Genomic DNA, 27,558 nt, shown 5'->3' with positions numbered 1-27,558 from the left:
GGGACCCGTTTTGTAAAAGCTTTTTCATCTGCTTTTCATTTGCTCTTTCTCACTCAGCGTAAGTGAGTGGCACAGAATGCAAATAAAATCTTGGCTTGTTATTTAATTGTATCTTATCTTTGATGCTCATGTACGCAAGCCCACGGTCACCATATTACTATATGATCTGTTTGATGCTGATGTATGTAGGCCCAGAATCACTATTTTAAAGCGATAGTAAATGTGGGAGCCGACAAATGAAAACACAGTGTGGAATAATATTTGGATAAACAGGAGTAGAGCAACTCAAACAGGATGACCGGCGTTTTGATAGGTGGACCGTTGATATAGGTCTACCTATCGCCGCCACCAGCCTGTTTTAGGCACTTTACCCCTGAACCTATCTTTGACAAAGGTGTATATGTCTACCTATCGAAACGTTGACCAGCTTGTCTGAAGTACTTTGTCCCTATAACCTGTTAACCTATAACGTCGATCCCATTATTTTAAAGCGAAGCTTTCTTCGGCGGCTCACCTATCTGTGACTCATGCAACTGTGAACAGACGATCGAACACAGGTTGCGGTTTTGCACTCTTCATGCTGTCGAAAACGACGTTCTTCGGAGTGTGTTGAACCGACTAGATGATAGACCATTTGCAGAGACCATTTGCAGATCTGTGAGCCATGCCCTCCGCCCATCGCATGCTTACAAAGCGACGCGGGCACTGCTGCGGCTTATGAAATCGACTGGCCTCAATGACCGATCGTATAGGCGTGATGGACAACCGCATGTGTTCGCGTTGTTGTGCCACCCTCACTGCCTCTTCTTTTTTTTTCTTTCTTTTTAACCATTAATCCCATTTCCCCCGGCGTAGGTATAGCAAGCGAGTCGCGCGACTGGTCGACCTCTCTGCCTTTCCTTCCTTCGTTTTCTCCCCGCCCCCCTTCTTCGGCTTTCCTCACCACCGTTACCGCGTAAACAAAGCCGATCTCGGACACAGTGAAATCAAAGGTGGGGACTAATTAGGGTGCCAATCCTGATACCAGTGCTCGATATGTGTCCTCGAAAGTCTTTTCAAGTGTCGTGTATAACGCAACCTGATCACGGAGGCAGCCAACGTCGCAGCAACGACGCGCCTCATGGCATTTGAACAATCTAATCAATCATAATCTAATCATAACAATCTAATCAATAAGCGTCCTCGGCAGCACATTTCAGGTCGTCTTCGGGGAAGCTATCGCCTGTGGCAATAATCCTACGACGGAATTTCTGTCCAAATTTTATTTCTCGTGTGCCTTCTGTTCTTCCTTTAACTGCAGCAAGCCTCTACAGCACCGTTTGCAGAACAAGCGGAGGTCACTGTCAAGACGAACTTCTTTGGGACGCTCAATGTCTGCAAGGAGCTCTTTCCTTTGCTGCGGCCACACGCCAGGTTCGTTTTTCTAATCTCATGCGCTGAACTTGGGATTTAGTTACGCTGAAGGTACAGTAATCTTAACTAGCGATGCATAATGCACACGCTTAGCTGTGCTTTAGAATAAAACGTGCTTTTGTAACGTGATTTGGCGACCGGCTATCGCATGCTGTAGCGTTTTAACATAAACGCATAACGCTGTTTCAAGTGCCAGACTCGGACGCGCTTGTGCCGCTTTGTTTGCGCAGATGAGTCCGCACCGCAGCGCATCTCGGTGGGGACTGCGGCTGCTTAACCGCGTCTCCAGCCGCACACGCGATTTATTTATTTATTTATTTATTTATTTATTTATTTATTTATTTATTTATGATACCCTCAGGGTCAACAGACATTACAGAGGGGAGTGGTACAAAATACAGAAAAACGACAAAATTTTAACTACAAGAAGCAGCACAATGTTTCGAATTATGCGATAGTAGTTATGAAGAGGCAGAATACATGTTACAAAAATATACTATATATATACAAAGAAGCAGTCCAGTTTTTCTTATACGATAGTAGCTATAAACAGGCAGCCTAAAACAAGATGTTACAGAGTATTGGTTAATGAAGTCACAAATTTTTCATGATCTGAAATGGTTACTACCAATTTGGGAAGGCAATTCCAATCCTTTGATGTGCGTGGTATGTAGGACTGTAGGAATGATTCTGTTTTACACAACCGAATGCCAACTTTATGAGCATGATCATTAAAGCCGTTTACTATTGGACATCGATAAGTTCGCTTTTCCGCAAGACGTAGGCTTGTGGTTGGTTGAGCTTGTTGCTATAATTGAAGCTCGAAATCGGGAGTGAGAGGACAAATATTTCTCGTCTCCGTTTATCTCTCGTAGCGTGTTTCCGTATAGAACGCGGCATATATACTTACGGTGATTATTATATAGAAACTACCATAGCGCACTGTAAAAAAAAAATACAAACGCGGTATATGCAGGCTATCCATGTGTATACAGTCTCTATGAGCAATTATTTCGCCGCGATGGAAAGCGTTCGGCTAGCTGTCATATCGGCTGACTGTGCACCCGACGTGCCCGCGACAGGCAAAATCTTCTCAAGCACCAACCACTAATTTCAGCAGAAAAGGAACAGCCGAAAATTCAACGCGTTATTCCTAGCTGTTCCATACTTGCAGAAGAGCAAAAACAATAGCGGAAACGTTTAAAATGAGAGGGAGCCAGTGAGTGCTCTTATCAATGGAATGGCTTTACACTGAGTCCTCCTGATTCGTTTATTCGCTTAGTGTCACAAGTTTGTCGAACGTGGACATAAATACTGCACTCAACGTGGTCGTGGATCCCACATGGGTGCACATGGGCCGTATAATGCGCACCGATATATGCTAAATATTTGCTTTGTGATTGTGTGCGCATCCTGTTTACAGAGTGGTCAACGTGAGCAGCATGGCCGGCATGCTGCAGAGAATTCCTGGAGAAGAACTTAAGAAAAAGTTGAACAACCCCGAAATTAGTCTGGAAGAGCTTTGCAGCCTCATGAAGGAGTTTGTGCAGTGAGTATCTGCTTGTCTACACTATGGAGGGCTTTCTTACGTGCGTGCCGCATAACTGTATTTGTATTTTAATGTAATTTCGCATGACAAAATAGGGCTGCCAAGGACGGCAAGACTGGTGAGAAGGGATGGGGGCAGTCGGCTTACGTTGTGTCGAAGGTTGGAGTCACTGTGTTGTCCTTCGTCCAGCAGCGCGAATTCAACTCAGACCCTCGAGAGGACCTGGTTGTGAACGCTGTAAGTTGGGATATATTAATTTTTATTGCAGCTATCTATATGAAGCAATGTGAAATGCATATTTACGCACGATTGCACACAGCACGCGCAAGGCACACGGATCTACGCTTACACACGTGCACTTACGTTCAGATGATAAGACCATTAGTTTTTAGGCTAGTTGTTTTTCTGACAACAACCCAAGCTTTGGGCCTGTTCATGGATACGGAAGTAAATCCTCACAATCGCTTTTTTTTTTGCCAACTTCTATTGCTCTGTACACACAGAATTTGTATAGTCCATGCAGCATCGAGAAATTTCAAGTTATACATATTATATAATAGAAATGTTTAGTAAGCACTATCTTTGCGGGCACCCAGCAGACAGGACATATATCTTTTGCCTGCGCAGTCATTTGTTTCTTGAATTTTTTAACAAAGGTGCATCCAGGCTTCGTGGACACTGACATGACAAGTCACAAAGGGCCCTTGACACCCGAACAAGGTAAGCAGTTATATGTGTATTGTTCACTTATTCCTATCGCGTCGTTTTTTTAACCTTGTCGTTTCCTTTCCCCATTGTTGAGCCTTTTCATGAGTAAAATTATTTCACCTTCTTTTTCAAGAGCTTGGCATGCAAGTACATTAAGCAAGCTTTGCTGAGCCTCGTAGCAATGTGCTACACGTCTACGTAGCTCATTTAAACAAAAACATCAAAAAGCAAGGCTGTTCGGCTCTTAGGTTTACATTCCTCAGCAGTGGCAGCTGGTATCTGTTCCGTGACGCGAGTTCTTTCGACTTTACCACTTAAATCACCGGTCTAAGTTATGGCATGCCAGTTACCTGTACATACCTGCATCAAACCAGTTAATAAGCTTACAAGCTCAGTTGCTGGCGAAATAATCAGTGTAACGGATGCTGTATTCCGGACCCCATGGTGCAGCAGCAGTTTTTACTTTGTTAGTTTGCCCTCAACGCTCAGGAAACGAGAGCACTAAACGATACCGCACGAAAACGTAAACAGAAGAAGAAAACATTTACGTCATACCACTTTGTAATTGATTACAGTTTTAGGGGGAGTTCCTCCCGCATCTGGCAAGAACCTTGTGTTGGGACCAAAGATTATCATAATCATGTCGTCCTGCCATAAGAAATTAAGTGCAAAAGGGTAAAAAGTTGAACGAGTTGGCGCGGTAACACCCTCACTCTGTCCTTATTGCCCGAACATCTCACCTCCCGCGGGGAATGCGTGCCCTCGTATCCTCATCACGTGTCTCCTCCCCAATCCCACATGCTTTCTTGAGTGGAGTAAGTCTCACTACGGAGACTTTGAGGTGGGGCGACCATTAAACCAGCCATCGCTTGTACCTGAAGCCAACCGCGCGAAGACATGGGATGCCCAGTGGTGTCCAAAGTGCTCCGCTCCCGCATCTGCATGCAGCGAATGCCCGCCAATTACTTTGGACATATGCTCAAGGACAAAGACAGCCCATGAAAATGTCCTTAGGGATCCGAAGTTAAGAAATGACCAACGCAACGAATATGAGCGATGGCTCATAGGCAATACATTTCACGAGTTGCTATTGCAGTATCTGCCTAAAACTGGCCTCCGTGCTCTTGTATAGTTTCAGTGTTACATTATGCAGCGTGGCAAGCCGAACGAATAAAAGAGAAAAGAAAAAGTTGAAGGATATATATGCTTTTATAGCGGTGTATATAGCTGCAAGCAGAATGCCTGCGCTGCATCGTCTGCTCTGCCGCCGTTCCACGCCAGGAAATGGCAGGAAACTTCCTTGAGTCCGTCGAAATTTTCCGCTATACCGTATTTCTTTCGCTTTTACGTGCTTTTTTTTCTTCTGGCATTTCTCGGCAGGCCGCGTTTTTACCGAGCCGTCTGTGCGTTTACGCGTTCGAAAGCAAGAATGCTCCAGCGGAGAGCTGATAAAGGAAAGTGCAAAGAAGCGACCGCCACGAACCGGTGCAACTGAATTCTTCGTTAACGAAGTCGGGGCGCAAATGCAATGACGTCCGGGCGCGATCGCAATGTGCCCAACCTACTTTCCTAACTATGTGCAATTATTAAAAAAAAAAAATCGGTCTTGCCGATGCAAGTCATTCAAGCGTAGCGTGAGGACTTTTTTCTTTTGTAAATTTCACGGTTGTAAGCGAGAGTTTCGTTGGTTTCGCATTTAGCTGTATAGTAGCTGATATTTGATTTCTTTTCACTTATCAATACAGGTGCCGATGCTGCAACCTACTTAGCTCTCCTGCCTCCAAACATCCAGTCACCCAAAGGAGAGTTTGTCTGGCATGACCGCACGATTACACCGTGGGACAAGTAGAAGAAAAGAAAAAAGCCCTGAAGGCACTGAACTACCTCTGATCTTGTTGTCGTATAATCCGGGACTTTCTGGCCCCTGAAGAAAAAGAAAAGCATGCTCACCGATTACTGTTATTGCCAAGGGGGAAAAAAGTTACCTGTTTTCTTTTTGTATTTTGTTTTTGTGAAAATAAAATTTGATCTGAATTCATCGCTGATGGCAGATAGCTGCTGAATAACACATCAATTTCTGATGTCGGCTTTAGGTTTGGTTTAACGAACTACAGAGCAGCGCAAAAATGAGCAATTTAACTATCTCTTTGCCACTACCTTAAAGAGCTTCAAAATAGACTACTTGTTATCTTTCTCGATATGGAGACATAATTTTACATCGCAGTGCGAGATTGGCATAAACTTGTGCTTTAATTTTCTTACGAAAGCTCCTTTAAAATACCACACTGTCACTGTATTTCTTCTTCGCCTAGTCGCCTACTTTATCTGGCTCGTCTTCATTTTCCTCTCGCTTTAAGTTTCGTCCTTCCAATGTGGTTCATTTAGCTTCACTTTTAAAAAATGCGAATAAGCTATTAATGTACCTATACGCTCCTACGTATGCAATGTGCACCGCACGTGGCTATGCATACACTGCGCATACACATGCATGCACATGTCGCTACAGGTCATTCTACATACTCGAAGCTTGCGTTTCTTGTGCTTTATGTGCACGTATATTTTGGGGCTCATTCATACCGGTTGCTTGAGGCATGGTCGCACGACCGATTGCGAGTGGCTACCAAAAAAGCGACTCATAGGTTGTGGGATCCTCGCCCGTGCTCTTGGGACAAAGGAACGACAACACAGTAGTGCAAACAATGACAAGGACATTTATTGCACCTTTCATAGACTATAATGCCTGCTAGCCGAGTTGCTATCCACAATACATGCCGACGGGCGCGCGACAAACCACGGAAGACCGACTCACCGCGACTGGATCACGGGCGAATATGTTCGCCCCATGCTGGACACCAACGCCTGGTCTTTCGCGCGTGCGGTCACGCGAACGGAGGCGCGTTCGAACGACGCCTGGCGAGGCGGTCTTGCAGAAGCATGGATCGGCGCACGCGCGGAACGTCCGCGCCGCTTTCCGATCCCGAGCCAAAGAGCAAGAGCCTTCTCCTTTCCGCGTCAAGTAACCCCGCTGTTAGTTGGCGTTAGCAGAGCAACACTCGCGCCATCTCTCGCAATGCGCTTCAACCACACCGACTGCCGCGGGCACCAGGCCACGCGGCGAAGCCGGATTACAGGAGACGGGAGCTATGCGGGAAAACAACATAGCAGGGGACGCGTGAGAGTCGCGCATCCCCACAAGGTCACCGACGTTCACACCGGCATGTGCGACCGGCCCGTCGCAACACCCAAATATCTCGCGATTGGTGACTTTCACGCCTGCTCGCAATGCTATCGCCACGTGAAATAAGCGTCAGCGTATAGACGCCCCGTTGCTGCGCGCCTGATTGGTTCAGGTGCTTTGCGACTGCGGTCGCGCGACTGGAAAATCGAGCAATGTGCGACTGGTATAAAACAATAGCATTCCAAGAAAAGTGACCATTTGCGACCGGTGGCTTTTTGCGACCAACTTGGTCGGATGGCTTGGCCAAGTCACCGGTGTGAATGAGCGCTTATAATGTTAATCTGGACATTCATCCGAAAAAAAACAAAACATTTTTCCATTGTTTAATTCTTTTAGAAGTGTTCTTTTCCTTTTTAGGTAAGCAGAAGTGCACCCTCCTGTTTATTTTTTTTTTGCCTGTTAATACAAGATACGCATGCACATATGCGCTTTCGATGTGATGTCGCGCTGAATCGGAAGCTGTGTGGTGCACTCATTAGGTTGGACATTTCAAAAAGAAATAATAATAATAATGAGTCGCTAGCCACAGAACAAACTCCACACTGAAGCGAGCCATGATGACAAAATTGGGTGTCGCGGCGGGCCGCCACCCCCGGGTGCCGCTGACCTATATTGATGCCACTGGGTAGCGCAAATAGTAATTGATGGCTAGTATATTAGTGTATCGAAGTGGCTGCCAATGAAGGGGAACCTTTGCCTAGCGCAGCAGCGGTGTGCTGAATTATGATATTTGCTGGCGTATAAACAGGATGGAGTCGGCTGACATAGGGTTAGGATGACTGGATGTTGCTATGAGTGGCCGTCATACTGGCGTGGACATATAGGCTGACAAAGATAATAAATCACAGATTGCGACATTGCATTCACGATTACATGAAGGACCTGTAATTCCTTGGTCAATTCCGTGGTCAATTCCGTGGGCGGGCACGGCTGTATTTATTGTCCCACATGCTGTCGCCAGAGGACAGCTGTGCTATCGCAAAGAGTGCTGCTTACACATCACATGGTGCGTTGTGTGTTTTGCTCCACCCACGACGATTCCAAACACAAATCACGAGCTCCAGGGACGCAAGAGTTTGAATTTGACGCGTTTATATACGATCCTGCACGTGCTACAGCTCAGACAACGTCTGAACAAGCTGCCAGATGACACGTCTCCATAAGCTTCATTACTGAATACCGTGTACACCTTTTTCTTTTGTATTCTTGCTTCAGGTTTGGCTTGTTAAATGCACAGACCGGCATTAATACGTTCGAGGCACCTAAGAAAACGAAAGTCCCGAAAATGTTTGTGTTCTTGGAAAGTTCAGTAAAGTATTTTCAGTAAAGTATTTATTACTCGGGGACATATTAAAGAGGGCATACAATATATTTTTATGTCATTGCAGAACGATTATAGCATGCTTATCTTGGTTTATTATTCATACAACGGGCACGACATAAGCAATTCACGGTACGATATTTAGAGGAGTTTGATGTGACGTTATAGAGGTTGCTCAGTTCCAGCGAAGTTGACGTGCGCACAGTCAAGAAAGCACGCGGCAACGAATCCTCCCGACTGCACCCACGACACGCCGGCGGTAGGTTTCGCAGGCAGGGCTTTGGCTTCACAGAGGCACTTTTCGTGTCAGCGTGCACGGGGCACAGAGGAGGCCGCACTTTAAACGGCGCCGGGCCGGAAGTACTCGCGGTTGTGCGGGCGCAGCTTGGTGGGGAAGCGCGAGCCGTCGCCCAGGCTCGTGAATACGGGGAACAGCCACAGGAGCCAGCTGCGGCCGAACACCTCGACGAAGTTGTTGCTGCAGCCGATGTCGAACGTGTCGCCTTTGTCCACGAACCGCGGGCTGCGCAGCGACTCCAGCGTGGTCCGGTTGCGCGCCACCAGCGTGACGTGGAAGTGGAAGAAGGAGCCGACGGACACTGAGAAGGCTACCGCCACGACAGACATGGTGGCGACCTGCACATAAAATGAAGAACCAACTGCAAACGGGTTTGCCGACTGGTCTCTCTTTCTCCCCCCCCCCTTTCTCTCTCTCTCTCAAACACACACACACACACACACACGCGCGCGCGCGCGCGCGCGCGCACACACGCACGCACACGCACGCACACGCACATCGCATTGCGCTTAACGGAATGCGATTTCTTTCGCGGCTGCAGTTAGCGATTACGAGAACGCTGAGTTCTGGCCTTGTTCGTAGGACATGCGCAGTCTAAATGCTCAAGAGCAATAAAATGCACAGACAAAGCGAGTAAAAGTATATACACGAGTGGGACACACATGGGTGTGTCGCTACGTCGGTGTCTTCTTGCTGTGCTTTAGAAACCGCAGGAAATTAGCGACCGCAGTAGCTCATTCTGTGCTGCGCCTGTCCAATGGGTTCTATTGGACATGGTCAAATCCTGCGCTTTGAGCTATTCGCAGAGGCCATAGCAGCCGCGTAAGCCAATCAGAGCTGACAAGACGACGAATTCGATAATATGACGGAATTCGGCAGTCTCTATAGAAAAGCATCCATGATGCTGCATGCGAATGTTTTTACCTGTGCCGGCCCTCTAGTGGCTATAGTGCACAAGTGTCCAAATGAAACATATGAGCTCCGACTGACTACCACGATATATCGACGTGGACTGACGGAAAACCGCTATCTCATTTGAAGACGGCTTCATTTATGCCCCCAAGACAAGCTGAGACATTATGATGGTGCCGTGTCTTCGTGCAGACAGGACAGCATTCGTCTGCGGAGGGTTCTTCCTGAGGAGGTTATACTTTCGCATACATGTATTTTTGGGATGTTTCCATAGGCGTGTATGATTGAAATAACGCTTGTTGCTGGGCGTGTTGCTTAGAGTTAACTTTACTCATGTTAGCGCAACGAAAATATCCTACACGGGGAAGAAAGGTGTTGTGTTCCTGTGGTAGCGCTTGTCGCGTCACGTCTCCATTGCACTATAATGCATATCAAGGTATCTACGTTTCCCTTCTGATAGAGTTTCGCAAAGATTTGCTTGCAAACCTTTAAACAATCGCTCGCTTTTTCCTTCTCCGACGTGTGTAAACACACACAGCCACGGCGAACTGACCTGTACGGCGGGCCCAGTGACGCGCCAGTGGTTCCAGGGCACCTCGTGGAAGTGGCTTGCGGCCGTGAACAGCGCGTACGTGCTCAACAGGATGACGTACAGGTTGGTCAGCAGGAACGCCTTGTAGGTGCTGAAGCAGACGCAGTTGTTGAACCACGGGCAGTGGTGGTCCATCTTGAGCACGCAGCGCCGGCACACGGAGCAGTGGTGCGCCCGGTCGGGCTTGATGCGTCGGCACACCTCGCAGTAGCGCACGGCGCCGTCCAGACCCCGGGTGAGGACGCCGCGCTGGCGGCCCAGGATCTCGAGGAAACCATTGCGCTGCTCCTCAGTGCGCGCCTCCTGCAGCAGCTGCAGGTCCAGCTCGCTCAGGGTGAAGTAGGCAGGCACGGACGGCGCGGGGGTGACGATGGTGGCCAGCTCGGACCACAGCAGCAGCGCCAGCAGCACGTGGAAGCCCACGATGAAGGCCAACCGCACCGCGTCGTCGTTCACCACGGAGCCGCAGAACACGATCACGTAGGCGTAGTAGCACCACGCCTTCACCAGCCAGCCGCCCACCACGGGAAGCCAGTCGATGCACTCTGTGATGCCGCACATATGTGTGGGCCCTTTGCGAGCACTGCGCGTGTCGCTCCTTCTCGTGAGACGGGGCGCTCCCGATGATGCAACCGCCGCGCGCTGTCTCCTTTTTCTTCTTCCTCCGCTGGCCTCAAAACGTTGCGCGTAACCACGGGCATCAATTGTTGGTACCGACGTCCCAAGTTGGACGTCGTGGTTGTTGCAGCTCGTGACACTTATACCCACAATGGATGAATAATCGGTGGCACAGCGAGACATATACGTCGCGCAGACCTCGATCGCACAGTTAGCACAACACGGCACACATCTGCGAAAAGGGATAGACCATGGAACCTGAGATACGAGACGTCATGCACTGTTAAAGGAAAACAAAATACACACAGCCACAAAATTATTTCAAAGAGCGTTGAACACTGATGTTGTTGCCTTTTACACATGGCACGAATGTGCCTACAAATGGCAGCATTTCTCCTATATCTCTTCTTTGTCTTCAACCCTGTCTGACTACACACCTCCTCGCACTTTTCATGACTTAGTTGCAGTTATTTATTTTGTAAACCTCAACACCTTTTTTCCATCTGCAAGAAAAATCAAGGTAGAACACACAGTCTTTTCTTTTTTTTTTTCAGGAAACGCGCCTTAATATTGCTCAAAATTAACTAGAATATATATGCGCACCTGCATCGGCATCTAAGAGAAAGAAGAGGAAGCAAACGTTTCCAGTACACCACCGGCGCGGCGCGTACGTTCGTCATCGGCTCCTCCGTTTACTTCAAGAAGGTTTACTCGCCATGGCGCTGCTGGGTTCCGACGGCAGCGGAGAGACCGGCGATCTCCCGCCAGCCTTCCCGCGCAAACCTCGCAACGCCTCTCGTCGGAACCCCTGCGTCACTGCCACGGGCCATTGCATCGCCGCTCTGGTCCGGCTCCTGCGGGCCTTGCTGTGCCCGATAGTCGGCTGCCACAAGCGGTTCCGGGGCGTCTTCGCCCTGTTGCGGCTGATGCCCATCGTTGTCGAGTTCACCGTGCTCGGCTGGGAGTACCACACGTACGTGCTGGTGATGTGCCGCCACCTGCTGGTGGACAGCGGCCTGGCCTACAGGCTGTCGCGCCTGCTCGGCTTCCACGTCACGCTGTTTGGCGCGCTGTGGCCTTTCGAGCGGCTGCTGCGCACGCCGCTCAAGCCGGTGCCCGTCTGCTTCTACGTGATGCAGCGCATGGACAGCGACGACCGGCGCCGGCGCTACTGCTACCGTTGTCACGTGATCAAGCCCGACCGGTGCCACCACTGCCAGATGTGCGGCACGTGCGTGCTCAAGATGGACCACCACTGTCCCTGGTTCAACACGTGCGTCTCGTTCGCCAACTACAAGTACTTCATCCTCTTCCTCTTCTACTCGTTCGTGCACTGTGCCTTCGTGTCCTGGACCACGTTTCCCCACTTCGGCATCACGCCGCGCCTCGTTCTGGGCTTCTGGCCCGAGCTCAACATCACCTTCCTCTTCCTCCTGTCGCTATTCTTCGGCCTGGCCTTCGTCGGTCTGCTGCTCTACCACCTGTTCCTCCTGTGCTTCAACTGCACCACGCTGGAGATGATCTCGCGGCAGGGGTTTCGACGCTACGACGTCGGCGTGTGCAGGAACATCGCGCAGGTGATGGGACCGCGCAAGCTGCTCTGGCTGGTGCCCGTCTACACCAGCCTCGGAGACGGGGCAGTCTTTCCCCTGCGCTCGGACGTCGCCAAAAACGCGTGGGCGGTGTGAGCCTGCAACGGGCGCGCTCGTTTGCGGGAGTACGTCTGGCTGCGTATTTGTGACCAATGGGAACGTGAAGCGACCCGGTTGGGACACATGGTTCGTGATGCAAGTTGGCATGCGCGTATGGCGTGGAGTAATATTTGCGAACTGTCAAGGCCGCCTTCCACGGGAGACCTCCGCCGGCCTAAAGCGAGGAGTAAACGTGGTTCTTTCTTTCTTTCTGTTCATTTAATCTCCACTATTTTGTTAAAGCGCTGAAGAACGAGGACAGACTCGGGTCGCTGCAAAGATAGGTAAATAGAACGCAGCTCTATCATATACAGAAGTTTACAACGTTTGCTATAAAACATATGTGCATGCAAATAAGGTATATTCAATTTGCTAATACTGGGAGTCGAGGACCATGCAATGAGCGATGAAGTGAAATATTATAGTCGTTACTTTAACAGACACAAGGCAACGGTAGAACAAATGGGTGTCGCCGATGTTCTTGTTTAAGAGGAAGAAATGGGGTTGGGCAAGCCATGTAATGCGTGGGACAGATAACCGATAGTCTATTACATAGATTTACAGGATTGGTGCCAACAGAGGAGGAGGAGCAGGAGGAGGAACTTTATTATTACAGAAGTCGTTGCGCGGTTTATTCCTGGGTGGTTCCCTCTGACAGGGCTCCACTGGCGATCGCGGCTCGCCGGGCCTGGTCGAGGGTCGCCAGTTGGCTTCCCAGGTCCAGTTCGGAGAGTCTCGCCTCCCACGACCACGTAGTGAGTGTTGTGTGCTTTGACTCGTGGCGAAATTGCGTCGCCCGGACGGTCGGTGCATTCGTGTGTAATGTGCGCGAGTGTCGCTGTGTGGTTGCTACACCAGGGACATGTCTGGGACGTATATCTGACCGGGGAGATTGCGTGTAGACGAGACAAGCGTGGGTATGTGTTCGTTTGCAAGCGGCGCCAGTCCCTTGCCTAAAGTTTATTGAGAGTGCCAACAAAAGCGAGGTGCAGTCGAGGGCGGGAGTGAACAGCGATCAAATTTGAAAAAAAAAAATGGGGGCAGAAGTTGGTGCCATGATGTCGCAAGACATCGGTAATTTGAGATCGCGCAGGGAGGCTTTCGTCCTGCAGCGGACATAAATAGACCAGTGGTAACTATGAATATTGAAAAGTTTTCCCACTCGGGAGACCCGCAGATGCATAGCATCTGACTTTTGGTCAGAACCCTGAACAATGGTCTTCTGGGTTTCATATTAAAGCGTGACAATCCCGCCCGTCAAATAACAAGCAAGCAGTTGCGCCCTTGCCGAAAGAAGTGGCTTATAGTTCGAACCGTAAGGGACGTGCTGTCAACTGAGACACGCTCGTCAACATTGATACTTCTACAAAAAATTTCCCTGTTAAAGAATAGCATAGAGAACAGAGTAAAAAAGAAAGTGTGTGTGTGTTTGTGTGTGTGTGTGTGTGTGTGCGTGTGTGTGTGTGTGTGTGTGTGTGTGTGTGTTGTGTGTGTGTGTGTGTGTGTGTGTGTGTGTGTGTGTGTGTGTGTGTGTGTGTGTGTGTGTGTGTGTGTGTGTGTGTGTGTGTGTGTGTTGAGGGCGAAGCATTGATTGCGATGGGAAATTAGCAGACAGCTATACCAAGTAAGCATATATAGTAGGTTTATCGGCCGTATAAACTCGTCAATATTCGCTTACTAAATTGTTATAACAAGTACGGTGTCGGTGTCGGTGGGGAGGCATTCTACTCCGGCGGCTGCTGCGCCATACGCAGCAGCCGCCGGAATAGAATGCCTCCCCCTTCCTCCTGATGTCTTGCTCGCTCGGTGCCCTTCCTCCCCACTTCCCTCCCTTTCGCGCGCGAGATTGAACCGCCATCGTCGGCTCACGTCCTCGCACGCTTTCACTCGCACATAGAGCGCGCGGCGACGATGCTATCGCCCTTGCACTTTATACGGAGCGTCACGGCTAGGTCGACAGCTGAAAGGCGCCTGGTGCGTCCATATAATGCTATCACAATAAAATTTTGGTGCGGTTAAAATAGACACCTGGTATCTTTCACTGCGATTGGACCACCCTACAACTACGCAGACAACCATCTTGAATTGAAAAAAGTCGCAGTTTCGCCAGAAAGACGAAGCATCGATTGCGATAGACAGCTATATAAAGTAAGGATAGTGGTTTTATCGCAGCCAGCGAAGTGACCTCCGTACGGTCTAACGCTTCAATGCAAGAGCGGCGAGAACACAGCGCGCACAAATGTATGAGCCGTCTGCAGATCCCTTTCGTAGCGCTAAACAGTCCTTTAATACCGAACTACCCAAGATCCTCAACAGTGACACAAAGTTCACACAAATAAGTTCTGGAAAATAGTAAACCCTAGGAGCACTTATGCTATTACCCTTACAAACACAGTGGGTCAGTGACGCTGAGTGTGTTGAATATTTTAATGCTGCTTTTTCATCCGTATTCACAAATGAACCTGGCGTCACATCACCTGCCCCTCCAACCACTGCACTTCCACCCTAGCCCACTATAACGTTCTGCAGTTCTGGTATTCTGGCTCTAATCGAAAATATGAAGTTCTCGTCATCAGCTGGCGTTGACAAGATCGATGCCAAACTGTTATGGAACACTAAACACGTCACTGTTGAATATTTGTCATTGTTCACGTAGTCAATTTCTACAGGTATCGTGCTAAACCATTGGAAAGAGGAGAAGGTTGTTCCAGCGTACAAATCAGGCGACAAAAAATCTGCCCTTAACTATCGCCGCATTTCTCTAACCAGCGTACCATGTAAAATCATGGAGCATGTCATTCACTTCGAAATCATGAACTTCTGGGAAGCTAACAAGAAGCCCCTGCGCAAGCCGTGTGTGAAGGGTAAAAACCCTTCACAACACGGCTTCCGCAGAGGCTTCTGTCTGCGAAACCCAGCTCACACTTTTCGCCCATTATCTACCTGCTAATCTTGGTCGTAATATCCAAACTGATGCCATTTTCTTGGATTTTGCAAAAGCATTTCACACATTACTTCACGCGCGTCTAATACTAAAGCTGGAGAGGCTAAATTTCCACCCTAACGTCCTCGCATGGATCAAGGAGTTTCTAACTAATCGTTTGCAGTTTGTTTCCGTTAACAACCAAACTTCTACCACTTTTGCTGTAACTTCAGGCGTCCTTCAAGGATCTGTCCTTGGACCACTGTTGTTTCTTATCTATATTAATGACTTACCAGAGCATCTAACATGTAACGTTCGCATGTTTGCCGACTATTGCGCCATTTATCGTACTGCGATTAACAAATCCCAGCAAGCAGCTCTTAAAAATGATCTTAATCGCGTTCAGGAGCGGTGTGAACAATGGCTCATGAAACTTAATGTTAATAAATGTAAACTTGTCTCCTTTCACCGTCACCGACAACCCCTCGTATTTAACTACGTTATAATGTTCTCCGTTGTTTAACTTGTACAATCTTATAGATACCTTGGCGTAACCGTTAGCAGCGATCTTTCCTGGTGCAATCACATCACTAACGTCATATCATCGGCAAACAGATCTCTATGATTTCTTAAACGTCACCTATGACATGCACCACTGCACGTTAAGCTACTATAGCATACAAATCGCTCATCAGGTCAAGGTATTTCACCGTTCGTTAAATCATCCCCCAAACATAATCCCACCGTCACGCATATCCCACTGCACTTGACATCCCTTTCATGCTGCCCGGCTACTAACCAGAACAGCTGCGTACGTTTGCAGGCTCATTTTTTCCCCGAACAGCTATCGACTGGAACGGCCTTCCTCACGACGTTGCCACCATCACCTGCCCCTCGACATTCGCAAGTACAAGCTGATAAAGAGAGCTGAGAAGATGGCAAGAGCCAGCGGAGCCCTGGACTAAGGGCCCCGACCATTAGCGGCTTTCTGATTATTCCTTTTATAAAGTTTATCTATCTATCTATCTATCTATCTATCTATCTATCTATCTATCTATCTATCTATCTATCTATCTATCTATCTATCTATCTATCTATCTATCTATCTATCTATCTATCTATCTATCTATCTATCTATCTATCTATCTATCTATCTATCTATCTATCTATCTATCTATCTATCTATCTATCTATCTACCGTGACGTCTCATATGCAAGATTTGTGATCATCCTTTATATGTTACCCCACACCCCTTATGTAATTCCCCGAAATGGGTCTTTAAGGAAATAAAAAAATGGCTGTGGCTTAGCTAAGGTTAAGCCCTACTAGCCTTTATTTTAGTTGTTGAACCACTGTTTAGCCTGGTGAACTGCTGTTGCTTGGCTATATTTGGTTCGGCTAGACGAAGAAACAACTCATGCGTTACTCTGCTTCGCCTTCAAGAGTGGAACGCGACAGCGTTCCCGTCGACCCGCCAGCGACTACGCGCCCCGCATTGGACGCGGTGAGCGTCGAGCAACACAGCGTTCGGCGCGGCAACGAAATGTGCGCCTGAGCAAGCGACGCACGCCTGAGCCTTAGAAACAGCTCGTTTCTAAGGCAACATCGCATTCACTAGAGGCGCTTTTGTACCGCTTTGAAGCATCGTACTCGTGGCTCAGTGGTAGCGTCTCCGTCTCACACTCCGGAGACCCCGGTTCGATTCCCACCCAGCCCATCTTGCGAGAGTTGAGCGACGCCGCGAGCGACGGCGCGAGTTGGAGCCCCGTTTCTCCTCAGTCATGACGTCACGGTGTCACGTGGTATGGCATGGGGTCAAAGGTCATTGAAGGCGACACCGCCGCGCCTGAGGAGCTGGGTTGAGCTCTCGTAATATGCTTCGCATAAAACAAAACGAAACGAAGATGCGGTGCGCGCGACCGTACAAAGTACGCACTTGTTGGCGGAGTTGAAGCCGGCCCCCCTCCCTCCTAAATTCCCTCCCGCGCTGCCTCCCCTCTTCCGTCATATATTGCGCGAAATTGAGCCGCGATCGTCAGCCACCCTTGCGCTAAATGTCGCTAAATGTGCAGCTGCTGGCGGAGCATAACGCCGCCCTCCTTCCCTCTACTACATTTCGCGCGACTGAAGACGGCGCATTTGCTCTCCGCTTTTTATGCGAAGCATATTACGAGAGCTCAACCCAGCTCCTCAGGCGCGGCGGTGTCGCCTTCAATACCACGTGACACCGTGACGTCACGACAGAGGAGAAGTGGCTTTGGCTCAACTCTTGCAAGATGGGCTGGGTGGGAATCGAACCAGGGTCTCCGGAGTGTGAGACGGGGACGCTACCACTGAGCCACGAGTACGATGCTTCAAAGCGGTACAAAAGCGCCTCTAGTGAATGCGGTATTGCCTTAGAAACGAGCGTGCGTCGCTTGCTCAGGCGCACATTTCGTTGCCGCGCCGAACGCTGCGTTGCTCGACGCTCACCGCGTCCAATGCGGGGGGCGTAGTCGCTGCGCCGTAGCCCATTGTAATGGCGGGTCGACGGGAACGCTGTCGCGTTCCACTCTTGAAGGCGAAGCAGAGTAACGCATAAGTTGTTTCTTCGTCTAGCCGAACCAAATATAGCCAAGCAACAGCAGTTCACCAGGCTAAACAGTGGTTCAACAACTAAAATAAAGGCTAGTATCCTAAGCCACAGCCATTTTTTTCCTTCGCGCGCGCCAGATTGAACCGCAGTCGCCGACTTCCCTCACGTGCTCTCACTCGCACATACAGCATACGACGCGCGGCGACGGTGTTATCGCCCTTAGAGTTTATACGGAACACCACGGCAACGGCGAGGGCAGAAATGCGCCTGCACTGTCCATATAATTGCAATCGCAATAAAAATGCCCGTACGACGTCAACTGGCGTCATTAGTATACCTTCTGCAGCAGTCAGTCGGCATTCCATGGTACATCGTAACGACGGTTTGCTATCCCACAATTTCAAGCCGTTACGTCGATGCAAGCTATGCATAGCTATGTGTCCGAAAGGTAAGAGCGCCAAAGATTTTTTAGAACCCTAAATATGCAATTCGCAATCACTTTAGGGTGATCCACCAGACTCCACATCTAGCCTGCGTGACCCATGGACTTACTCGCGAAGAAGCAACGCTGTTGCACCGCATCAGAACCGACTCCGCGTACACCTCGGCCTGCTTATTCGAGACTAGACGATGCGCTTCCCCGCTCTGTGCCTTCCGCGGTGATATCGGCGACACCAAACATTTCACTGGGATATGCCTGCAGTTTGACACAGAAAGAAAAGCGATGGTTGACAGCCTGGAAAAGGATGATCTTTCGCAAAGGACCTTGGAAGACGTCGTTTTCCCCAGAGGGCCGGCGGCAATCAGGAAGAGAGTGCAACGGCTGCTGACTGCCTTCATGCGAGACACGGGGCTCTTCGACATCTGATGACACACATAGTGATACTCACAGGAGGCTCAGGCGGAATAATTTCCGGCTATATATGCCAGTCTAACCCCGCCTGCTGCAACACCGCTACCCAGTCCACAGTCTAACCCAGTCTAACTCCGCTTGTACCCAGTCCACATCCTGAAAAGTGTGCATCACTGTTATGCTTATGCGGTAATGAAGAAGCTGCCTTTATAGGATGACTTAACTACGGCCCAACTACGATTTACCCTATTCAAATACAGACGAAATAATTCTGTAATCACAGCAGCCAGTGCCCGTTAACATTTTTATATCTGTATATATATCTGACTGGTCCTTTGTTTTCTTCAATTAACTTTTTTCGCTGTTTTAACATAATCTCAGTGACTTGCATTTGAAGTAGCAAGCCCTGCATGTATAGTAGGGCTGATCCCCATCTTCATAGTTATTTAATCAAACTCTCTTTCTTTATTGAATAACACTACCGATGAACTTATTTCAATAAAATTTGCTTCATTTAACGGAGAAACATTGTCGTGCATATACTAATAGCGCAAAAAACAAGGGGAGAACACAGGTTAGACACATGAGCACAGTGTTGACAAAAAATGTCGGGTGCATTTGATGAATTCTGGCGTTTTACGTACATGTATCGGTGGGTGGCATGAGAATACACAGTTGCTAGTAGCGCTCGTCTTTGTCCAATTCGTTCCTTTCTGTCCGTGTATCAACATGCGCTAATCTACTGTAAGTATAACGCTAGACCAACCAGCCAAACAGTCAGTCCTCCCGAACAATAAATTGCCGCACACAAACTGCCCGACAAGACACACCAGGCGCTGTTGCGTGAGGACATATTGACAATAGTTATTCCTGAGTTAAGTTCGCGTCGAAAGGCCACAGCGGTAACAAAAGATGTGTGTTCTCGGCGCAGTTGCGTCCTCTTTATAGGACGCTCATCTATGTGTGAACACAGATTCCGAATGGATAGTTTATTTATAGTGCCTATAGTACAGTCCTATAAAAACCATCGCCTCCTCAAGTGCGTTGCGTGTGAAATGTAGGGAAGTTGTTTGCCCCCTAGCTCTCCTGCTTGAAACAATAAGGAGAAGCGATGGCGCGGTGTAAGGTCCGTATAGCATGCATGAACTGCTGCTCATAAGCAGCAAGTAGAAAATAGTCGAGAGTCACGACGGTGACATGGCAGGCTTTTTATTGGTGGCATATAGAAGCAGCGGCATTCCCGCTTTATTATTTCTCCCTCTCTACTGAAGCCGTTTACAAATCGCCGACTTCTATGTACTATAGTCAATAGAATAGTCAATTAAGGCAAGTTCAGTTACTATCTGTACTCTTGCTAAATTTAGCAGCTTACTGCTGAACACAAATTTAGTCTTTCTCTCTCTCTCTCCCCTCTCTCTCTCGCTCTCCTGTTTTTCAATGTATACCCCGCAAAGCTTCAGCGCACCACCCAAAGTCCTCTCTCTGCATCAATTGTTTGAAAATAGTTGTTCAAGGCTGGGACTAATGTGGTGAGAGTGAGAGAGGGAACCATCTAAGGATTGGGCTCACTGTAGATGTGCTCCATGATCCACCGGCAAAGAAGATAACCGATGCCCCGGTGAGGTGGAGATAGAGGGGTGCCCCAGGGGGTTGTTCTGTCTCCTGAATATATACTGTTTAACCTGTTAGTGAGTTCAGTTCCACTGCGCTAGGGTGTGCATCTGTATGTGTATGCAGACGGCGTCACACTTTTCACGGCAGCGAGAGGAGGAAATAACTTTAATGTGTCCTGAGGAACCCCTCCCCACCCACTCTTGGTTTAGTGGGCGGCAGGGGTCGCGGGCCGCACCCACGTTGGGACGGGAAGCCCGTGACATCGATTTCCTGTGCAAGCATACATTTTTATTTTAGAGACATGGCTTCGCAATCTTCATCTGTCACTAAACAAACAAAAGTGTCGTCCTTGTCTTCCCGCTTTCCGGGCCGATACAGTTATCAGTAGTATATAATCAGAGAACCGTTCGCCAGGTAGAGTGGCTTAAGTACCTGGGGATCACGCATGACGGGAAACTTGACTGGTGTTTTCACATAGATCACATTGCTACTAAAGGGACTCGAACCGTAGGTATACTACATAGAATCAGTAACCAGCGTTCTTTTGTGCAAAGTGAAATGCTAATCATGATTTACCGTATCCATGGACCGATTGTGGAATTTGGCTGTGTTTTGTTTCCCGGAAGTGCAAAATATAGTATAAAACCACTTGTTCTTTTAGAGAGGGAACGTCCTCGACTATGTTTAGGCTTCCCTAAATTTGTTGCTAATGATGTGTTATACCAGGAAGCGCACCTACCTTCTCTTCACACGAGATTCCGCATGCTTACGGTTCAAACCTACTTAAATGCATTTATTAGCGAACCAAATTCATTGTTTGAGAACACGTGGCCACGGTTGCACACCGCGCAGGTTGCGTTTAATTTTGCAGGCACAATTAGCACATTGAAATTTCTGTATTCAGGAGCTCATTCCATTCGATAGTTCCACGTCGTCACTCAAAATTTAATTTCCAGACATTTTTTTCCAATAACACTAAATTGCTGCCCCCAACATATCTGAATGCCATTTTGTAAGACCCATTTCGCAATAAACGTAGTAGCGACCACGTTAGCGATTGATGCTTCCTCGTGTCATTAGAAGGCAGGCGTGGAAATCTACTCACGTCCCTCGACTGGACTTTTTCACTTCGCCTGCCAGATTATACAACAGCTTTTCAGGCCGAACTTTTAACAATAGTTCTCGCTTTGCGAAAGTTAGGCCTTCATTCTACGAGAGAAGTTATTGTCTCAGATTCGCAGCTTTGAGCACATTTTATGCATTAGCTCCGCCCCGTTTTAGTTCTTTTAGTATGGATACCAGACCACCATGACATTAATCTTAGTGAAAGAGCTGATTCTCTATTACGCGCCTCCTTAAATGGTCCGGTGATATACCAGGGCTATCGGCAACTGCGCATATCACTGCGGCTATAGAGAGAGGCAGTTTTCTTTGACCCAAGACAGAAAAGCCTCTCATTAACGAAGTCTGCGGACGTGATGCGTTTGTCTTGGAACCGACAATGGTGTACCCGACGATTCGAAGTGTCCTTAACAAGGCTGCGTTGCTGTATCGCACCGCTTAACTTTTACTTGCAGAGATGCGGTCTGGCGGTATCTCCTTTATGCTACCTCTGCTGTGAGGCGGAATCCATGGATCACATTTTAACGCGATGGCGTTAAGGACCCCCTGTCGCAGATAATCCGGCGTCGACGATGTCCGTATGAGAAAAATGATCCCGAACCACGCATCCCGATCCACGCAGGCCCACCGCGTGCTGCATAGGCGTTATTGAACTAACTGAAATTCTCAAAGTAAAATGCGTCAGAAAATTCGAAAAGTACGACTTACACATAACATACAGACATGATAGCGTTGGGTACTTGAATGTACACCCGCCGTAGTTGCTTGGTGGCATTGGTGTTGCGCTGCTAAGCAAGAGGTCGCGAGGTCGAATCCCGGCCAAGGCGGCCGCATTTCGATGGGAGCGAAATGCGAGAACACCCGTGTACTTAGATTTAGGTACACGTTAAAGGACCCTTGCAGGTGGTCAAAATTAATCCGGAATTCCCGACTATACGGCGTGTCTCATAATCAGATCGTGCTTTTCGCCCGTAAAGTAAACCCCCATATTTTATTAATTTTTGGTAATTTGAATATACGAGAAAGCATAATTCTGTTACGCCGAAACTTGAACACAAGCCCGTTTTCCAGCTGTCGTTTGAGGTCTGTCTTAGTCTGTAGGAGCGGCGACGCCCGCCATGGGGAAGAAAAAAAAGAACCAGAAAGCTCGCCTTTGTGCATATTCCACCAGCGTTTTCAGGAATACATTACGGTTACATAAGCTGCAGTTGCCAGGAAGTGCGAGAAGCAGTCAGGGATCTTTGAATGCCATCGCGTTCCACTCAATTTTTTTTTCTGCCGTGCCGGTGATTTTCAACTCAACGAAAACGATGTTTGCAAATACCGCTTCGTAATCCTAGCTTGTCTTTATGCAGTACTGTTCTACTCTCACTTGAAGCACAGGAACGTTTGCCGAGTCAGTTATAGTTACTTCTGCGACACAAAAAGCGCAGACGTTAGCGGCACATAGACACTCCGGGGGATTGGCCAAGAACCGGGTAGTTCCACATAACAATAAGAAAAAAGAATAATAAAATAACTGTAAACAAAATTGGTGTATATGTATACGAGAGTAACAGGTAGGTTCTAGCTTATGAACTTAATAGAATGTAGGAATAAATGAAAACAAAATAGAGCTAATATAGTGGATTTTGTAGAATATTTATAATAAAACCTTAAGTTTTGATTTTATAGTCTAAATTTTTCAGATCCTGCAATAAAATCCTGAATAGCATTGCCAAACTTCCTGTCACTGTGACCAATTGAGTCTAAGACCCCAAAGATAGTAAATTTTGAACATTTAAGTCTAATATAAGAAGGTGGAACTGCGTTTCTAATGTCAAGCTATTTCGCAATTTAGAATATATTTGACAATCTATGAGAAAATGATCTATTGCTTCATGTTCCCCGCAAGAGGGACAGTTCGGTGAGGGAGCCAGACCAGCTCTGTCTAGGTAAAAATTTATAAATGGAATTCGGCAGCGTAGTCTAGTGATTGTGACTTCAAGTGCTCGCCTTTGTCAGAGTTTACTATCCCAATAATGTGGCAAATGGTGAAAATCTCTAGCGTTTGTTAAAGAAGGGGCATGGAATTCACGCAGCGTCATCTGCTTCGGAAATCTCGCCCCTGTATGATGAAAGCTGATGCCGGTAGGACTTCAATTACTGGGCCAATTTTTTAAGGACGCTTTCGCCAACAAATCTGCCATATCGTTTAGAAAATAAGCCCTTATGTCCTGGTGCATAAAACAATCTAATCAAAGCTAAACGAGGAGGCACTGACGATTTCAAAGCTCACAAAGCCTGGGAGTCATCAGAAGCAGTCTTGATGTATTTAGTTTTCGAATCACTAGAATTACAGCTAAAAAATTATTCTCGAAAAATTGATACGATGTCTGGGAGGCGAAGGGAAAATTACCAATCGAGAATAGGAGAAAATATTCCGATTCCACACTTTTCTTCATTTTGGGAAGCGTCAGTGCCAATAACTGCCTTGATCGGTAAGTGCAAAAAGTAATCTTTTAATACAGAGCTTAGCATGTGGTAAGATAGTGCCTTTTCATTTTTAGGGAACATGTAATCGAACTGAACTTTAATGGAATTGGTGTTGCAACAAACAGGAGTCACCTCACGAATTTGGACGTTTAACTGATCTAGGAGAGTTTCTGCAAAAATAATTGGTGGTATGTGGAATCGCGGCTGGTACAAGCCAAAAAAACAAATCCGGCTGGGAGATAAAAACTGTTTGTAAACGCCTTATATAGGATATTCATATAGCCTTAAACATGATTGCTCAGCTAATAATCGAAACCGCGTTGCAAGAGAAAGGATCATATATGGCTTCCAGGTATAAAACTTCATTCGCTACAAATGTACGTAGCCCTTAACATTGTCGCAAGGCCTGCCTCTTCAAAAGAACAAGGGAACGAAGCTCCACGTTTTTCACGTTTAAGGGTGTAAATTATTTGACAGTGCAGAGCACAATGCGCACCCAAATTCCAATACCGGGCGAATATACATGCGGTAGGTTGATGATAGCGTTCTTCTTCGCTTTCCTTATCGACTGTAGCTCACCCTACGTAGCAAACCAACCGCACGCACACCCTTTGCTGCAATATATATCAATGTGCGCCTTCCAAAACAGAGAGCCGTCATATATCGCACCAAGATACTTGACAGTCTCTGCTTGTGGGATGGCATCTTGATGATAAGAGAGAGAGAAATATATATGGTATCCTTTAATGGAAATGCGAGCACCGAGCATTTGTTAACGTTGAGACAGAGATGCATCGCATCAAGCGATCTTTCCATAACAGACAGGTATGTCTGTAATATGTTACAAAGATTTTAGATGTCATTTGCGATGAGAAAAACGCTATGTCATCAACATACACCTAAGTATGCGCATCATCGTGACATGGGGTGGAGCTCATTAGCATATTAAATAAGACTGGAGAAAGTGCTGCCCCTTTGGAACGCAGGCCTCTTGTCTGCGCGTTGTTAGGAACGGCCTGCAGAGGTGCCGGCATGCAAAGTTTTCTCAGCCAGCTGCAGCTGCGAGCGTGGCGAGCATCCCCGAAGCGCCCATGGAAGCCTTCACCACCTGCCGCGGTGACTCGTTTCGTAGGGACGACGATGTGCCGCGTCAACACCCCCTCCGCGCCTATGACTAAACGTGGTCGGCGGACCAAACATTGTTCGTGGATTCGCCGTGTCCGCTGTTTGAAGCAGGGGAGCCCCTGGAAGATATTTTGCACGGCCGTCTCACTGGGCTTAGAAGTCATGGACGGACGCGGTGGCCATTGTCTGCGTGGTCGACACTGGGTTGAAGAGGCGCCTGCCCGGGCCAAGCCCCTTGTCTCCAAGAACCCACTCAGCTCGGCGTGGTCAGTAAAACCTGTGTGGAAGTGTGTGTAATCCTTCCCCTAAAAGGCGTGTCGGCTACGATGACATTGGACGCTACGAATCGTCGGTGAACTGGCGTTTTTCTCTCCCCTAGGGATCTACGGAGGACAGAGTGTTTATAAGCAGCTGTTGTCGGCTTCTAGAGAGTGCTCATGCTCGTGAGCAGTGTGCTGTGTGTGTTTGGAGCTTTGTGCTCGTGTGCTGTATGCTTCGTCTTACGGGCTCCGTTTGGGAGTCACGCTAGACTGTCGAAATGCATCTCTTGTTTTAATGTAAATATGTAAATAAATCCCGTACGCCTAGTTCCCCCCAAGTTCCTCCCTACGACCTCCAACTCTGACAACTGGATGCCAGCGGTAAGATAGTCCTACAACTCTTACAACGGGTCATAACAGCTAGGCAGTCACGTATGGATACCCACCGCGCTTATGTCGAATTAGGTGCGACATTAAGCGAACTTTAAGCAAAATGAGGGTGCATTAATATGTGACTGCCTTCAATATGTATAATCGCACTTCAAAAAAAATAGTCTAAGCTAAGACGACTGCGAACAATATACCATTGTTATCGTTGGTTTAAGGTGTAACATTCTATTTTAAACGTTTGGTTCAAGTCCTTAGCGTACCAACTATTTTTTGGGAGGGGGAAGCCATTTCTTTCGCTCTTTCTATATATATAAATATATATATATATATATATATATGTATGGTGTCCTATCTAACTTGGACCAATATATTGAAAAAAAAACTTATGCGTTCTTCAGAACAGAAATCACGTGGATGTTGTTAGCGTTTATCTAAACTTGCATGGGCCCTATGGGTCATAGAGTTTCATACAATAATTGCTATAGGCTCATTACTAAGACTTTATCAGTCTCTTTTCGTAGGCTACATTCGATACAGCCTTCCGATACTCTAAAGCTTGAGCATTTCCTGCTTACGGACATTAGAGACCGTTCAAGCGCAGGCACTCAAAATATGCCTCGGGTTGCCACGGCGTGCCTCCAACAAAGGCACAATTGAGGAAGCCCGCGTGTGCCAGTTATCGATGTACCTGTCCCACGAACCACTTCGTATGTATTTACGCTTACTGACACGAGACCATTGCCATCCATTGACGTCAGTTCTACATGAGCGGCCGGACAGCAGTTTTACAAGTGCACTCCGCTGCCATCTACCCCACATAACATCAGGCTATGCCCTTCCTTATCACCCCATCAAACCACTGCAGGTGATGGTTCAACCTTCCGTATGCGTACATGTCCCCGGCATACTAAAGAAATCATTGGTTCCCGTCAGTCGACTACAAAAACTTGCTCTCGCGTACATCTGGTCAGAATACCAGACATATGTTCATGTTTACACAGACGGCTCTGCGTCACCAAAGGCATCAACAGCAGCTGTGGTGATACCAGCCCAACAGATGACTCGAGGTTTCATACTAGACCATAATTCTACATCAACCACTGCAGAGCTTGTGGCTATTCGGGAAGCGACTCGCCACGTCTGCGGGGAAAGACCTCAAGAGTGGTGCATTTTCACGGACTCAAAACCCGCGCTGCAAATTTTGCGATGCTTCCTGCGCCACACCGCATATCAGGTTCAGGCACTGCAGATCACCGAGCTACTTTCATGCGCTCACGAAAAACACCACCGCGTAGTGTTCCAATGGATTCCGGGACACTGTGGCCTCAACTGTAATGAGATGGCCGATGCTGCAGCAAGGCGCGCCCTCAGCAATGGCCTGCGAACTGTAGTGCCATTCTCCAGACCGGACATCACATGCCTCCTGTCGGAATCAATGAGGAGTGCGACGAGAAGATACTGGGCCCAGCCAGACGCTCGTCGCGTCCGCCTTAAAAGGCTGGATCCCGATATGAAATTTCCTATTCTGCGTGGAATTCCTCGCCCTCATACCTGCCTGATACACAGACTGCGATTAGGCGTCGCCTTCATGCGCAAATATTTACACATTATTGGACGGACAGACTCCCCGGACTGTTCAGTGTGTGGCGCTGTAGAGACTATAGAACATGTGCTCGTGGTGTGCCCTGAGTATGCGCGCGAAAGACTGACAATGGCAGATACCTTGAGACATTTACACAATGTACCACTGTCGGAGGACCTCTTGCTAGGCGCATGGCCACAGAGTTGGCAGACGACAGAGACAATGCGTGCTCTTTCACGTTTCCTGCGTGACACGGGCCTGGACTCACGCCTGTGATACCAGTTGTGTAATGTGTCCT

At 47.9% G+C, this 27,558-nt stretch overlaps 3 protein-coding genes across 6 annotated transcripts in view; 2 read left to right on the top strand and 1 right to left on the bottom strand.

The window, feature by feature from the left end:
* LOC135900296 (carbonyl reductase [NADPH] 1-like) overlaps positions 1-5,710 on the top strand; it is a 64,373-nt gene extending 58,663 nt beyond the window's left edge. For all 4 annotated transcript variants that reach the window (XM_070531950.1, XM_065429753.2, XM_070531949.1 and 1 more), the window contains exons 4-8: positions 1,301-1,413; positions 2,837-2,962; positions 3,058-3,199; positions 3,619-3,682; positions 5,416-5,710. In XM_070531950.1, coding sequence (XP_070388051.1) covers positions 1,301-1,413; positions 2,837-2,962; positions 3,058-3,199; positions 3,619-3,682; positions 5,416-5,519 — 549 coding nt within the window. In that variant the 3' untranslated portion in view covers positions 5,520-5,710. The remainder of the gene's footprint in view (positions 1-1,300; positions 1,414-2,836; positions 2,963-3,057; positions 3,200-3,618; positions 3,683-5,415) is intronic.
* Positions 5,711-8,031: 2,321 nt separating this feature from the next.
* LOC135900294 (palmitoyltransferase ZDHHC20-B-like) lies at positions 8,032-11,271 on the bottom strand. Its single transcript, XM_070531947.1, has 3 exons — positions 11,253-11,271; positions 9,993-10,881; positions 8,032-8,865 (listed from the first exon to the last, which is right to left on the bottom strand). Exons 2-3 carry the CDS (start codon positions 10,830-10,832, stop codon positions 8,569-8,571), a joined length of 1,137 nt encoding a protein of 378 aa, XP_070388048.1. The 5' UTR covers positions 10,833-10,881; positions 11,253-11,271; the 3' UTR covers positions 8,032-8,568.
* Positions 11,263-12,548, top strand: LOC135900295 (palmitoyltransferase ZDHHC15B-like). Its single transcript, XM_065429751.2, has one exon. It carries the CDS (start codon positions 11,366-11,368, stop codon positions 12,335-12,337), a length of 972 nt encoding a protein of 323 aa, XP_065285823.2. The 5' UTR covers positions 11,263-11,365; the 3' UTR covers positions 12,338-12,548.
* Positions 12,549-27,558: the final 15,010 nt, after the last annotated feature.

This window comes from Dermacentor albipictus, chromosome 1 (genome assembly GCF_038994185.2).
Source record: "Dermacentor albipictus isolate Rhodes 1998 colony chromosome 1, USDA_Dalb.pri_finalv2, whole genome shotgun sequence".
In the NCBI taxonomy this organism is placed as follows: domain Eukaryota; kingdom Metazoa; phylum Arthropoda; class Arachnida; order Ixodida; family Ixodidae; genus Dermacentor; species Dermacentor albipictus.
The sequence above is the reverse complement of the archived record's forward strand: the minus strand, read 5'-3'. Positions and strand labels throughout refer to the sequence as shown.